General features: G+C 39.7%; 1 protein-coding gene across 1 annotated transcript in view; it reads left to right on the top strand.

Moving 5' to 3' along the window:
* The window catches only part of add3a (adducin 3 (gamma) a), a 69,717-nt gene extending 55,056 nt beyond the window's left edge, over positions 1 to 14,661 (top strand). Inside the window, exons 13-16 of the mRNA XM_084716149.1 lie at positions 829 to 852; positions 1,671 to 1,794; positions 8,302 to 8,394; positions 12,924 to 14,661. Coding sequence (XP_084572275.1) covers positions 829 to 852; positions 1,671 to 1,794; positions 8,302 to 8,394; positions 12,924 to 13,174 — 492 coding nt within the window. The 3' untranslated portion in view covers positions 13,175 to 14,661. The remainder of the gene's footprint in view (positions 1 to 828; positions 853 to 1,670; positions 1,795 to 8,301; positions 8,395 to 12,923) is intronic.
* The last annotated feature ends 224 nt before the right edge of the window (positions 14,662 to 14,885 follow it).

The raw sequence follows: 14,885 nt of genomic DNA, 5'->3' as shown, positions 1-14,885 counted from the left end.
ATTTATTTATAGGTTTATTTAACAGGGAAATGCACATTAATAAACATTACTATAAATGTGCCGGAGTTAGCCAACGGGACGTTTTTCATCTGTAGTCCCTGGACAGATGTTACAAAGTCACCCTAAAAACCAGAATATAAGATTAAATTACAAAGTTATTCATCATTTATCATTTATAAGCATGCAGAGCATTCATTAAAAGAAGAGAGAATACTGATGTTAATAGAACAATTCTCAAAAAGCAGTCCTGTATGTGTGTTTGGGGGTTTGCACTGGTTTATTGCAGGATACACAGTCTGTTGAAGCACTCAGCCTCCCTGCTGCACTGAAAGACCAGCAACAATACAGATTTCCCTGTTTATTGCTTGTTTACTGAGCAATAACTCAAAGGCGTTTTCATTTATTCTGGCCGATTAGCCGTCTGCTCAGGTTGCAGTTTGGCGGAGCGCTGCTGGAAACGACCTGAGACCACTAAACTACACCGGCTGAGAGGGATGATGGAGGTGTAAACTGCCGGGTGCAGCAAAACAAGGAGATGTCACACGAGCGCAGTCTATAAACACCCGCACAGTCATTAATCAGTCACACAAGTGAAAACACCTGTCTGTGTACGTGCACAGCCTGTTTAATGACACCTCATGACCACTAGGTGGAGACAAGTGAGCACATTTGACGCAGGCTCAAAGAACCACTGGTATGTTGACAGTGGTGCTCAGTTATCAGAGGAAATGATGGGACTGACATTTATAAATACACAGTGAAGATTAAAATAAGGTTAAAAAAGAGATGTTGATGCTGATGGTTTTGTGGCTGGTGTTTGTCTTGAAGGATCCGGTGCAGATAAAAGTTCTGGTAAATATTCACAAGTGTTTTCTAACTGTTGCTGTCTGCAGTGGTGTTTTTTTTTTTTCCTGTGGATTTATTTGACACTTTTTTGTCCTTTTAGAACAGAAGACATTGCATGTATCTTTTTTTAGTGGTGTGCTTTAAAGGGACAGTTCACCCTAAAATCAATAATGCATAGTTTACCCCCTGGTCTGTAGTGCAGAGTTTTGTAGTCATCCAGGCCGTAGAGATGTCTGCCTTCTCTTGAATATAACAGGACTACATGGCATTCAGCCTGTGGTGCTGAAAGTTTTAGGGTCAACTGTCCCTTTAAGACAGACACCAATTTTAAATCAGTTTTCACCAGTTTTATGTAAAGTTGCACCCGTTGTGTGAATTCTTTGTATGACATGTTGTGTCGGAGCATCATGGTTTTTTAGGACGCATCTCTCACGCAGAAATCTAAACGGACGTGTTATAAAATGTGTATTTTGTGTGCATGTGTGTGACTTGTATTGTGAGTCTGACCGTTCCTCTGGTGTAAACTGCATCCATACACATCTCGTACAATCGGAGTCTTTATTTTCTACACTCCATTAAAAAGCTGTCGGGGTTTGCAGACTAATTTTTCCTTGTAGAGTTGGTGGTTAGATGAGTTCTGTGTGATGTGGTCGACAGTTTTATCTTTATATGAGCAGCCTGAGTTATGTTGGAATGAATGATTGTGTGTGCGCTTTGTTTTTTGCATTTCTGAGTGTGTGCATGTGGCCCTGACTCTGTGTGTGTGTGTGTGTGTGTGTGTGTGTGTGCTCCCATGCTCACCCCTCTCCCTGTCTCCTCCCCAGCCATACGTGCCCACAGAGGAGGACCAGATGGCTCCCCTGCCTCCCAACCCCTTCAGTGAGCTGTCAGAGCAGGACATGGAGGAGTACCGCAAGAACGTGGAGAGGAGGCAACTGGGCCTCAGCGGTACGACACACACACACACACACACACACACACACACACACACACACACACACACACACTCATAAATGCGCACGCTAAAAGAAGCACTCAAACTCACACACACCAGCCCGTAAATTCATGAATGTTCGTAGCTGTGCAGACTTGAACTCGTTCACGCTCAACTTGCAGACTCCACAAGAGCCCAGTCACACTGAGAGACATATGGACTGAACACACTGACACACACACAAACACACACACACACACACACTCAGTGACTTGTGCTCAAAGCCAAAGACGTGTCCCTCAGTGTGAGCAGCAAACTGTCCTACCAATCTGTGAAGCTTCGTTTAGCAAAAAAAATACGGAGGGGGTTTAAAACAATCAATCAATAATCAATCTGTTAAGTATGAAAGCACACAGATTTGGGTGAGCAGTTTGTATCAGACCGGATACAAAATGCTAGCTGACTAGCTAGTTAAGCTACATCAACCATAGCTGGCTATATGACATAATAATATATGATCATCTTCAAAATATGTCTTTCAACATAGACAAGCTCAAACTACCATATTTATGTACACGTAAAATGAAAAGCGAAAGTTAACAGAGCTTCTGCTGAAACAACTTGATGGAAGCAATAAGATCATTTTTAAATCAGTAGAATAAAGTTTAAACCCATGTTTTGTGTCAAATTGTTGTTTTTTAGTGAGTAGCCATGTAACAAGTGGGATAACTATGTTGTTGCTGCTTCATGTTAACCCTTGTGTAGAATTTTTATGGGTTATCTTGTTTATTGTTTGAGTTTGAATTTAGTTATTTATAATACTTGATTTTTTTCTTTTAAAATAAAATACATTGTCCAACCATAAGATATAAAACTCCCTGCATAGTGTCTAAATCACTACTCTTTGAAGGGACACCTCGCCCCAAAATCAGTAGTGCTGTTAATCAATCTACTTTTTTTGGTGTTAGTTGCAGAGTTTTGCAGATATCGGATAAAGAGGTGTCTGCCTTCTTTCCAGTGTAATGGGACTAAATGGCACTTGGCTTGTGATGCAAAACGGTTTCATGTAGGAACTACTTTCTGTCTAGTAGAAATAAAAGTAGTTTTAGTAGATTCTACTGCAGAGAGAAAGTAGTTCCTACATAAATCTGCTCGCAACAAGGTCTTGTGGATTATCTTGAGTAATGGGGTCATGATTTTTGTAAAGAGACACTGGGTTTGAATTTTTCAAATGTATTATATGTATTGGTGATTTAAGTGCCATTTAGTCCCATTATATTGAACAGAAGACAAATATCTCTATGGCACATAAAAACACGTAAAATCTATCTAAATGGATAAATAGCACTACAGGAGAGGGGAAACTTCCCAGATATTAACCTCAAAAATTCAGCATGCGTTCAGCTCTAGTTTATGTCCCCGACACGCACTGAGAGTAAACTTTGACCTGGAGGTCTCCATCCAGTAGATTCCACCTTTGAGCTCGTGTCAGGCTCCCTCCGACTGTGCTGCTTTTTCAATCAACTAAAAAGACTTTCAACTGCAGAAAGGACAAGACCCTAACAGCGAGACGCGGACATCTCCTGCTGAAACCTGTAAAAATTGTTAACAAGCACCAGCTGACATTTTCAAGCGCTCAGAATCAGCTAAAACAGCTGGAGCAGATTTCAAACTGAGCTCGAACCAAATCAGGGTTTCTTAAAACTTGCAAATCTCCTGCTCAAATCTGGACTTTCAGATTGATTACTGTACAACTTGAGTTTGTTCGGCGCTCTCTCTGCGGTCTTGTCGTTAACAAACATCCATGTAATCCAGGATCTGTCACGCTGTCGCCTTAGCAGCAATCCCAGTGGACACACATATTCTCACACGCAGCCTGTGGTACCTCATGCAAACACACACACCTATATACCTTTTAACATGAGGGCTCATCCCCACTGCTGCCTTCATGTGCGTTAGCCTCACACACAGGACAGTCAGTCAATGCTAATCATATTAGCCCTCTGTCCCGCTGCCTTTCAGAAAAGCAGGGGGAAAATCAATAGAGGACAGATAGTGAAGGGGGGGTTGTCTACTAGTCCCCGTCCTGCCACATTGGACCAGATTAATGTGTGTGTTTGTATGTGTGTGTGTGTGTACATCAGCACGCACATGTGTTTCTGCATGTTTATAGGATCATGCAAATGCTCTTATGTACATGTGAAACACAGTGCAAGTGTCAGTGTGTGTGTGTGTGTGTGTGTGTGTGTGTGTGTGTGTGTGTGTGTGTGTGTGTGTGTGCGTGTGTGTGTGTGCGCACGTTTATGAGGGCCCTGTATGACTAAGATGGCAGACTGAACAGACAGCAGGTCTTCACACCCGCCACATGAGTGGAGCCCGTTGCTATGACACTGTTGCCCCCACAGCCCCATGAATCCCCGGTGGCCAATCTGGATGCAAGCTGGAGACCGTCTGTAATGGCCTGATATATGCTATACACACACACACACACACACACACACACACACACACACACACACACACACACACACACACACACACACACACACAGGTTTATTCTGTGATTAGTCATGTCCAGCCCACCCTGTATTTTAATTTTGTGTGGTTATTTTAAACATTAAAGGGACAGTTCACCCAAAAATCAAAGCACATTTTTTCCTCTTACCTGTAGTGCTTCTCATCCATATAAATAGTTTTGGTGTGAGTTGCAGACCTTTGGAGTTATCGGCCGTAGAGATGTCTGCCTTCTCTTGCATATAATGGAACAAGATGACACTCCCATGTAAAGGTCAACAGTAAGGCTGCATCTAACCATTGTTTTAATCATCGATTAATCTGTTTATTTTCTCAATGAATCAGTTATTAATTGATAAGTGGTTTGGTCTGTAAAATGTCATAAAATGGTCAAGCCAGCCCAAGCTGACATCCTCAAATGTTTCATAATGTCCAAAAGAGGACTAAAGAAATCAGAAAATATTCACATTTTAGAAGCTAAAATCTGAGAATTTGGATATTTTTATTAAAAATTTACTCAAAACAATTAATCGACAATCAGAATAGTTGGCGATTCATTTAAGAATTGATTAGTGAATGATTAATTGTTGAAGAGTGAGTAAAATTGTTAAAAAAGGGTTTAATAAGGAACTGAACAAGTGAATTTAATCAGGTAAATGAGGAGTGCACAAAGTGTGGAGTGAAAAAACTGCAGGAAGGAGAGGAAAGGAAGTGAGGAAAGTGAGGAAAAGAAATGTCAAAATAAAAAGAAAATAGGAATCTTTCCCACACTTATGTTGTGATACATTGCTTTGCATTATGTACGTAAGTGAACTTACATAAGTAACAGACTCAAAGAATGACCTTATTTACAACCAGTAATCAGTTTAGTTTTGTGTCCCAAACCCAGTCAAGTAGTTTTTGTGGCTGTATTTTGAAGCCTACCTGGACATTCTTTTTTTATTTCTGTTAACATCAGTGTGGAGCCCTGCACGAACAAAACAGACACTACAGGGCTACCTACAGTATTATAGTTTGAAGCATTCAGGCCTCATTATTGTAAAACTGATGATTATAATACATTAGAAATGGTTGTGCATCAATGCACTATTCAAAGTTGAAACAGGTGTTTATAAAACTTTACAATGTGTTCATGAATGGCTCATGAAGAATATATGCAACTTTTTTTAATCTAAATTTTAATTAACGATCAATTAGCCATTTATTAATGTCAGTTATTGCAAAATGTAACTGCAGGTTGATGTAGGAACTATTTTCTGTCCATGGAAGAATCTACCAGAACTAGAGGTGAGCAGCTTCAGTTAGGAACTATTTTCTTACTAGAAGAAAGAAAGTAGTTCCTACAGGAAAGTGCTCACAACAAGGTCTGTGGATTATCTTGAGTAATCTCGTCATGATTTCTGGAAAGAAACACCAGTGTTGAATTTTTCAATGATGCTTTGAGCACCACAGGCTACCGTTTAGTTCCATTATGTTTGAGATGAGGCAGACATCTCTACAGCAGACGTCTACAAAACTTTGCAACTCGAATCAACACTACACAGATAGAGGGAAAATATGTTTTTTGTATTTGGGATGAACTGTCTTTTTAAATGTCAAAAACTGACACAGTTGCAGCTGGCAGTTGAACCCGACCGACTGTAAGTGTTGTGCAAACTTCACAAGACTCCGCTTCATGCATGTGACACCTGATGAGCTCTTTCACAGCACAGACCAGGCTGTTATACAGCCACGATCTACATATATGCCGTGCATGGACAAGCTGTGAACGACTGGAGCGGCTCCTCCAACTGAATGTGTAACCCTGAATGTGCTAATTAATGTGTTAGAGTGATATGGGAATGTCATTCATTCACACTAATCAGCGTTTAAAACTAATGAGGCTACTAATGCTGAGCTGCACTGTAACATTTACTGTACTTACAAAAGATGTTTTCAAAGCTGTTTTTTAATCATGTAAGAGACACAAAAAGAGCTCCAATAGCTTTTCATGCTGTAAGTGCCAGGAACCACAGAAAACTGATGAAAGGATGTGAAATATAGGGAAAAAAGCTTATCTTTATTACAGTAAGGATATGAAGAGCGTTAAAAGTCTTTATATTTAGCCCTGATTTTGGTTTAAAATGCTGTTAATTCAGCAATATTATAAAAAGAGCATTTTTCAGTATCAGTAGAGTATCATGATACAGCAAATGTTTGTTAAAATCCCACATAAAAGGAACAAATTAATGCTCATTACAATAAACTGATTTCCAGTATTGTGCATCACATCAGACAAAAATATTCACTTCTTATGTAGATTTTTTTTTTTTTTTTTTTTTTTTTTTTTTTACCAAAATTGTTCTGAAATATTAATTTGGACACTGCAATCATTTATTCCTTTTTTTTGGTAAAAGTCAAAAAAGTTATTTGCATTGCACTTATCTGTAAAACTTACTTATCTGAAGACCAACACACACCAAAAAATTAAAGCTACTGCAAAGAACTTTCATATCGTGTTGGTTTTGGAAGCCAAAAACAGTCTTGTTTCCTCCACTGTAACCACAAAATATAACATCAAAACTAAAATGATCTAAAGAAATATCTCCTCCTGCTTCTTTTTAACTGGCTGACCTAACTTTTCCTGGCAAAATGTAAACCTGTAAATCATTTCATTTGATTTTAAGGAGAATCCAGCCCGGTGGCAGGTATCAGGATTAACTATATAGAAGCAACCAGTATCAGTATTTAAGCTTTTTTATAACCAGTTATGAATTCCTTGTAGGAGCTTTAATTCAAACATAATTTTTAATACACAATATTATAAAAATATAGTAAAGTTATATATAGGCTACACTAACAAGGCCCCTAACTCATCTCTTTCCTCTATTTAAAAGTTCATTGAGATTTTTGCATATTTCTCCCTCATTTATTTGAAAATCTGTTAGTAAGGGCTAATAAATTATTTTATTTTTAGCAAGTTGTGTGTTGGCATGTTCCCACCTGCAGCCCTTAATGTACTGGTCGGGGCATCACGCCCATCACAAGGAAATTCAGGTTAATAGTTTATGAAACTGAAACCATTATATGACTCTGTCCACAGCCACCAGACTCCTTTGGCAAAAACTGTAATTTACGTCCTAAAACACTGGACTTGATTGTCTTTTGCTGATTCAGTCAGTTAGTTTGTTTGCGTTATTGTGTGACTTTGGTGGAGTTCGCTTGGATTAACCAGAGTCTCCAGATAAAACAAAGTCACAGATCACAGCAGCGGCAGACCAGCAACTAGTGTGTTCTGTGAGCTAAAATTACTGTTTTTGTCAAAGGAGTTTGGTAGTTTTGAAGAGAGGGTCGATGGATTTTAATGGTTTGAGATTCCTGTCAGAAAAGGTCGTCTGACAACAAGATAAAGTTGGGAAAATATTCTAAATATTACGTACACTTAAACTGATACTGATTCTAAGGTGGACTTAAGTGGTTTAAAGAAGTTTTGTTGCTGACTCATTCATTCATAGCAGTACATTTCTTTGCTTCCTACACTAGTACTTCTGCTGCTTTTCCAAACTGTAGGCATGTCAAGCACCATCTACTGTGGGTAATACACTGACTATGGATAAGCACCTCAAATACTCCACTTCAGAAAACCCAAACTATCCCTGTAAGGCTCCACTAAATGCTGCAGTGCACGCTCAGCCACCAGGAGGAAACAGATAACAAACAAGTCGTGGCCTGACCATCAACAGACAAGGATTTTGGAAATTTTGTGGAAAAGCAGCTGTGTGCATGGCCTGATTCTAACATGTGTGTGTTACCACTAATCTCTCAACCCTCCCACCCTCACCCCCTCCCCGCTCCCACTCCCTCAACCCACCCCCTTTCTGACCCTTCATCCCAAATCCCACCCACCTCTCATCCCACTCACCCCTGCTGTCATCCCACTACTTCAATCCTCTACACCACCCTGCAATCCTCTCATCCATCCCTCACCCCCCACCACCCCACTTCGACCCTCCCCACCCTCCTTGCAGATGGAGAGCACGAGCTAACCTCCGACGACGGCTCCACTCTCTCTCAGTCTCTGTCTCTCACCCAGTCCCCGCAAAGCACTCCAGCTAAAGAAGGTATCACTCACCCAGAGACTTGTTCAGATTGATCTTCACTGCCTTGCTGTGTGTCTTTAATATCTGATGTGTGTTTGAGTGTGTGTGCATGAGAGTGCAAATTTAATGGACTAAGTTCTCAGTGTGCAGTGTCTAAACTACTGACCTGTGCTGTAACTTTGTGCTGCGCTCATGATTTTTCATGTTTCGCCCGTCTAAATCAATGAAACTGCTGTCTGCTGCTGGTTTTGAAAACTCGTCTTTACCCACCAGAGGTGATGAAGCAAACCTTGAAAGCTCTCACATGCTCATTTTATACTCCTGCTTTTCAAAGTACACATTTATATTTCATACATATGAGGATATACACAGATTAATTTCTCATCTTACATTGATTTCTGTTCATTTCGATGTATGAGAATCGGGTTGCAGGTATTTCACAAACCATCAAGAGCAATGCTGTCACCTTCGACTTCTTCTTCATCTGTGGGTATTTCAAATTAAAGAGGTGACCACCAAACCCCAATTTTTTTAAAGGTCATATATTATGTAAAATCACTTTTTCATTGTTTTTCAACAAAAAATGTGTCCCCGTTGTCTCCCAAAATATGAAAAACTGCCATCTTCTCTCTTTGTTGCTGGCTACCCCTTGCAAAAAACGTGTCCGATTTATCTCCCATTATGATGTCACAAGGGGCTTATCCCAACATCAAGATAGGTGACCACTGAGCACCTGAATCCCAGTGGGCAGTGCTTGCTCCCCTGAGCAGGGAGCTGACCAATCAGAGCAGACTGGGTGGGAGTATTACAGACAGAGGGTGAATAAAGGAGGTGGAAAAAAGGCCGGTATGAGAAAAATAATGTGTTTTAGGAACATTAAAGCTTGTAAACCTATTCTATTATAACCCCCAAATAAAAATATGAACCCAAAATTGAGCATAGTATGTCTCCTTTAATGCAAAAAAAGATCAAATCCACCTTATTCTTTTCAAAGTGACCATGTTTGCTTATTGTTTATTGTCTTCTGGGTTTAATTTAAAGGAATAGTTAAACATACGGTGAGCGACAGGAAGATGAAGGAGCAAGTGCTCCCTTCTGAATTGAGACATTTCTTAAGCCAAACAAACGATTTACAAAGCCGCTGGAAAAATGCACTGCCACAAAGCTGAAAAGATGGCTGTTGTTCTTAGCTCCTGAAAAGTCAACATTTTGGAGATAAGTGGTTTTTACTGGACAGCAATGATAGAGCCAGGAGATGGGTTAGCCTAGCTTAGCATGAGGAGTGGAAACAAAAACGCACCTGCTAACACTTTGTAAACTTAGAAATTAAAATGTTATTCTCAGAATTTAAAGTGTGTGGAAAGTTATTGTTTGTACACACATTATACGTGTAAGAAAATATTTACTTATAATGTGTGAAAGGAGTTTAACGTAGAACTGTAGAGTTAGATAGTTAAAGCACAAACTAGTTGCTGGGTGCTAGAATCAGATGCCTTAAAATTTACGTTTAATTTGCATACCAGCTGTCACTGCCAGTCAAACTTGTATTTTCTTCAGCCAATGTTAAGAAACAAGCCAACAAAATTCGCTAGCTAGTGTTAGCAAATGTGTTAAGGGAATTGGTTTTCATTCACTGAAGCTCCACCCACAAAAAGACCTAATAATGTTTACCAACAGAATAAGGGGTCATATCTTAAGTTAGATACTATTAGCAAAATGCTAGCTAATGATTTATGTAGATTAGCCAGCTAATTATCGGGCGAGGAAGAATTGCTAATGTTATCATGACGTTAACTAGCATAATGATTGATGTAAATTAGGTTGCTAGCATTTCGCTAACATTAGCTAACTTAGAATATAAACATATGTTGCTTTTAAAGGTCCCCCGTCTTCAAAATGGAGTTTTCTTTTCAACATAGACAAGTCTAGCACATAGCATGGCACAGGAAACAGGAAATGAGAAATTCAGCCAGGGTACCGAGGCTGCTCAACTGTCATTGGAGCACAGAGTGAAAAAGGGCGGGACTAAATAGGGGTCAGTTGTTCAGATGAGTTCACATGAAAACAAGAAGCCCCTCTCTTGCCTTTGGCATAAAATATCTCTGAGCTGCCTGTTAGTAACATGAGCGTGTTATGATGTCGCATCACATGATTTGTGGGTATTGAATTGTTGCCTCTTGCTGCCACATGGACCTGCTGTCCTGTTTCTATTAACATAAAAATCTTGTGTGTGACATTTGAAGCCAGTTGGTGTACCTCCAAGAGAGACAAAGATCACATCACGCCGTGTACGAGTTGTAAATAATGACACTGTGGGATTGACTTCCTGTCAGCTTCCCTCCAGTACAAACCGCACAATGAGTAATAATTAACCCACAACAGCTCATTGGCTCAGGGGACCCATATTTTCTGACACCTCCGCTGTGAGGTCAGCCAGTTGTTGTCCTCAAACCAGGTCAATTGTTGTGTGAGCTGCGTCTTAATGTCGTTTTTGAGCTAAGATGAAAATGAGCGGAGAAGACGTCACTCCCTTCATGTTTTAGTAACATGAAGCCGCTGCCCTGCTTTTCCTAACCTGCATTTCCAACCCAGAGAAAGGGACGTGACACCAGCAGACCTGTTACGTGAACAGTCATTAAGGGAGCGAGAGCACTCCCATTTATTTAAGGTGAAAGGAGGACGGGCTCTCTGGGCTATCAGGTCACTGGAGTTTTACGCAGGGATATTATGAAATATGTAGAGCACGGGGACAGCGTGTCTCTCGGTGGGAAGCGGAAGTTCAGCGCACAGTTCACATGGTGTTAGTGTGTTCTGTACAGCAGGGACAGCAAAGCCTCACATTTACTGCATGAGGTCAGTGAGACATTCAGGAGGTGGACACAATAACATGAACACCTGTAAAATATAGTGCAGCCCAATACAGCATTGATTAAAAAAAAAAGGCATCTTTGGTTAACTGAAGTGAATATTATTTTTTTATTTTTTTGCGTCAGTAAAAGGGAGGATTTGACAGAACCTTGTGTGCTTTTTTAAGGCTGTAGAATGTCCTGTTCTTTCCCTCTGCCAAGGAGGATATGTGTTCGGTGTTGTTTGTTTGTCCATATGTCCGTCTTCTGCAGGATTATGGAAAAAAGATACCGGCCCAGTTTTTATGAAACTTGGTGGAAGGGTGAAGCACGGGCCAAGAAAGAACCCCTTAAATTTTGGAGCTGATCCAACTCAAAATATTTTTCTCTTTCACAAATATTGCAAAATAGAGCCTTAGCTGTGCCCTTCTGAATTAGTTGATATTGCACTGTGTTACAAGCTGTTTCTGTCGTTTTGTCCACAAACAACGATTCTGTTCCATTTCATGCTGGAGAGCCCAAAAGATTAACCACTAAAATGAACTACTGTATAAATGTGTAAATACTGATAAGATTTTTTTAAACTTCCAAAAGATAAATTGGTCAAAACTGGTGTCAAATGAGCAGAAAGATGATATATAATTACATTTATGTCTTATTTTTTAACTTCACAATGATTATTGAGTGAGATAAGTGTTTCTCAACATGATATTTACTGCATCATGAAAGGGTTTTTTTTGTATTTTACAAATATAATAATATTAGAGCCCAACCAATATGGAATTTTTGATACTGTTACCGATTTTATACGGAAAAAAATCAATATGGAGGCCAATATAGTGAATGTTAATAAAAATAGACCTTTTCTATATGGATTGTGCACCAATATGATTATTCAAAGGTACTCAGAGGGCTGTAACTTTATTCTAGAATATTCAAAATTTTATTTAACATGTTAAATCATTTAACACACACCATATATGTCAAACAATTGTAGAAAAGAACACTGAGAAAATAAAGAATAAATAAATGAAAAAGTAAACTAAATAGCTAAATAGCTGTTCAGCATCAGTCAACTTCTGAATATTTTAATACTGTCAGTCGGTTAAGAGCAGGTTGTGAAACAAGAAGCAGCTTCTCAGCATTTATTCCTGCCAGGAGCTTCTCTTCTCCTCATAAATGTTTCACGTTGTGCTAAAAATAAATCGCCCCAAACGTAATTGTCATTTTTTTTTTTTTTATGTTCTATAAAAAAGAAACATTTTCATATCAGTGCATGATGGTAAACATATGTATTGATATTAATATATTTAATAGGCCCATATCATGCCAGTGTCCGGTGGATAAATTGGCCGACCGATACATGTTGGTTGACCGATTAATCGGCCGATTGATATATCAGCCAACCAATATATAAATAATATACAAATAGATACATAAAATAATAACATGATTGATTTATTGCATCATTTAGTTTGATTTAGCCTCTGACCTACAGACCGTAGTGTCTGTACTCGTCCACATTTGAACATTCTTTACTTGCACAAATGTTCATTGTCAACATGCAGCCATCTGGTTATTCACATTGTTTGTGGGTGCTGTCTGTTAACAGGCTGTGTCTTGCAGAATTAAGTGACATGTCCTTCCTGCGTTTTCTTGTTTCGTGTCCTCACCTAACCTGTGTCTCCCTGCTCTCTCCCTCAGAGAACCACACAGGCCTGATGAACGGCAAAGACAACCACGGCGACGTGGACGAGGAGCTGTCCAAGCGCGTCAGCCAGCTGACCACCAGCGTGGAGAGCGTGGAGATCACGGTGCGCCCCGGCGAGAAAATCGAGGAGGCGCTGTCCCCCGAGAGCTCGCCCTCCAAGTCGCCCAACACCAAGAAGAAGAAGAAGTTCCGCACCCCGTCCTTCCTGAAGAAGAACAAAAAGAAAGAGAAGACGGAGGCCTGAGAGCAGACAGGCAGGCAGGCAGGAAGAAGAAAGAGGGGCGGCAGCCACCTTTTCTGTTTAATGTCTGTGTTTTCATTTTGTCTCCGTTTTCAATGCCCTTTTTTTGTTTTTAATTTTATTTGAATTTTTTTAACAAAAAGTTTTATGTGCAAAAGGCAGGAGAACGGATTTCATGAAAGATGAATTGGTTCTTATCACAAAAAGAAAGGCCTCTCCATCTGCAAAAAGGTGTTAAGATTTTGGGATGGGTGTGTGGGTCTACAGATTAAAGTTGCAGCAGATGTAGGGTGACTTGGGTGGGTGTTGGGTGTCTCCACACCTGATCACCTGTGCAGTACTCTAAACAGGGCTCCTTAGAAGCCGTGAAGTGTCATCTGAGGCCACGTAGATCCTGAATAACTGGCTCCTCCTGTGTTGTTTCCCAGGCTGAAAACAGAACCTGAAACCACCTCGAGTATTTCTTCTCAAAATCCAATTTTATTAAACGATTGGATTGCAACCCGAGTGTTGTAAAACTGCACAAACTAAACCTTTTACCATCTCTGTTAAGACTCCCCCGGTCTTTTAAGGTTTTGTTTTTACATTCTGGTCACCTGATTCTGTGTAGGGAACTGAGAGGCCGCATGAAATTTGAAGTCACACTGGAAAACTGGTCTCAGAGAAAACAGCCACGGGGTTTTCTGTTGATTTATTTACCGTGAGAGACGTTTCCTCTCTGCCTCTCACACTCTCCGTGCTCCTTTAAAGCGCAGGCTTCTCATACAAACCTTCTCTTCAGCTGCTTGTGGTTGAACTACAGATGAGCTAAAGGGTCACTAGACTGGACGAGATAGTGAGGATGCGGGCCGGCGGCCTATCACAGCTACGATGACATTATCTCAAGAGCCGCTGACTCCCTCGGAATATTTATGTAGCATTTTCATATCTTCTCTTCATCTCAGCGTTTTTTTTTTTTTGTTTTGTTTTTTTGTTTGTTTTTTTTTGCCAAACTAAACGAAAGACAAGAAGAAACAATCTCATTTTAGTGAAGCGTCACTGTTTATGTCTAGTTTGTCATCTCATGAAATTCGATCTTTTTTTATCGAAACACAAATTTGGTATTAGTCAACTCTGTTTTGTACTCATTTCTAAGCTTTTACAGAGAACACAGATGTTACGCATGTTTTCTCTTTTTGCAAGAACTGAATTTCTATGGCTGACTATGTTCTGTAGTGATGCCTGATTGCTCAAGTTATATTCTAATCTTCAGAGTACACAAATTTACTATATAACACAGATATATGAGAACTGGATATGTTGGCTATAGATTTTTAACTATATATTTTTATTTTATTGTGCTGCACTTTTCTTGTGGTATATAACACATTTTAGTTGCAGGTGGTTTCACCAGTGAAGGAGATTGTGAAGTATTTGGTAAAAAAAAAAAAAAAAAAGTTGTGCAAGTAGCAAGCGAGGCATGGTGTCGGAGAAAGGTCAGGACCCCGAAAGTGAGTCGAATGAAGAAAGAGAGGATAGTCTTTCATTGGTGTCACACGTGAGAAATGATTTCTACTTCTCAACTCAACAAAGATTGAAAAAGAAAAAGAAAATAAACAGGAGGTGTAGTGCTGATATATTATATTAAAAGAACAGCTCACCCCAAAATAAAATCATACTTTCCCTCTAACCTGTAGTGGTTTTTATCCATCCAGATAGTTTTGGTTTGAGTTGC

This window comes from Lutjanus erythropterus, chromosome 3, assembly GCF_056507025.1.
Source record: "Lutjanus erythropterus isolate fLutEry1 chromosome 3, fLutEry1.hap2, whole genome shotgun sequence".
Taxonomy (NCBI): domain Eukaryota; kingdom Metazoa; phylum Chordata; class Actinopteri; order Lutjaniformes; family Lutjanidae; genus Lutjanus; species Lutjanus erythropterus.
The sequence above is the reverse complement of the archived record's forward strand: the minus strand, read 5'-3'. Positions and strand labels throughout refer to the sequence as shown.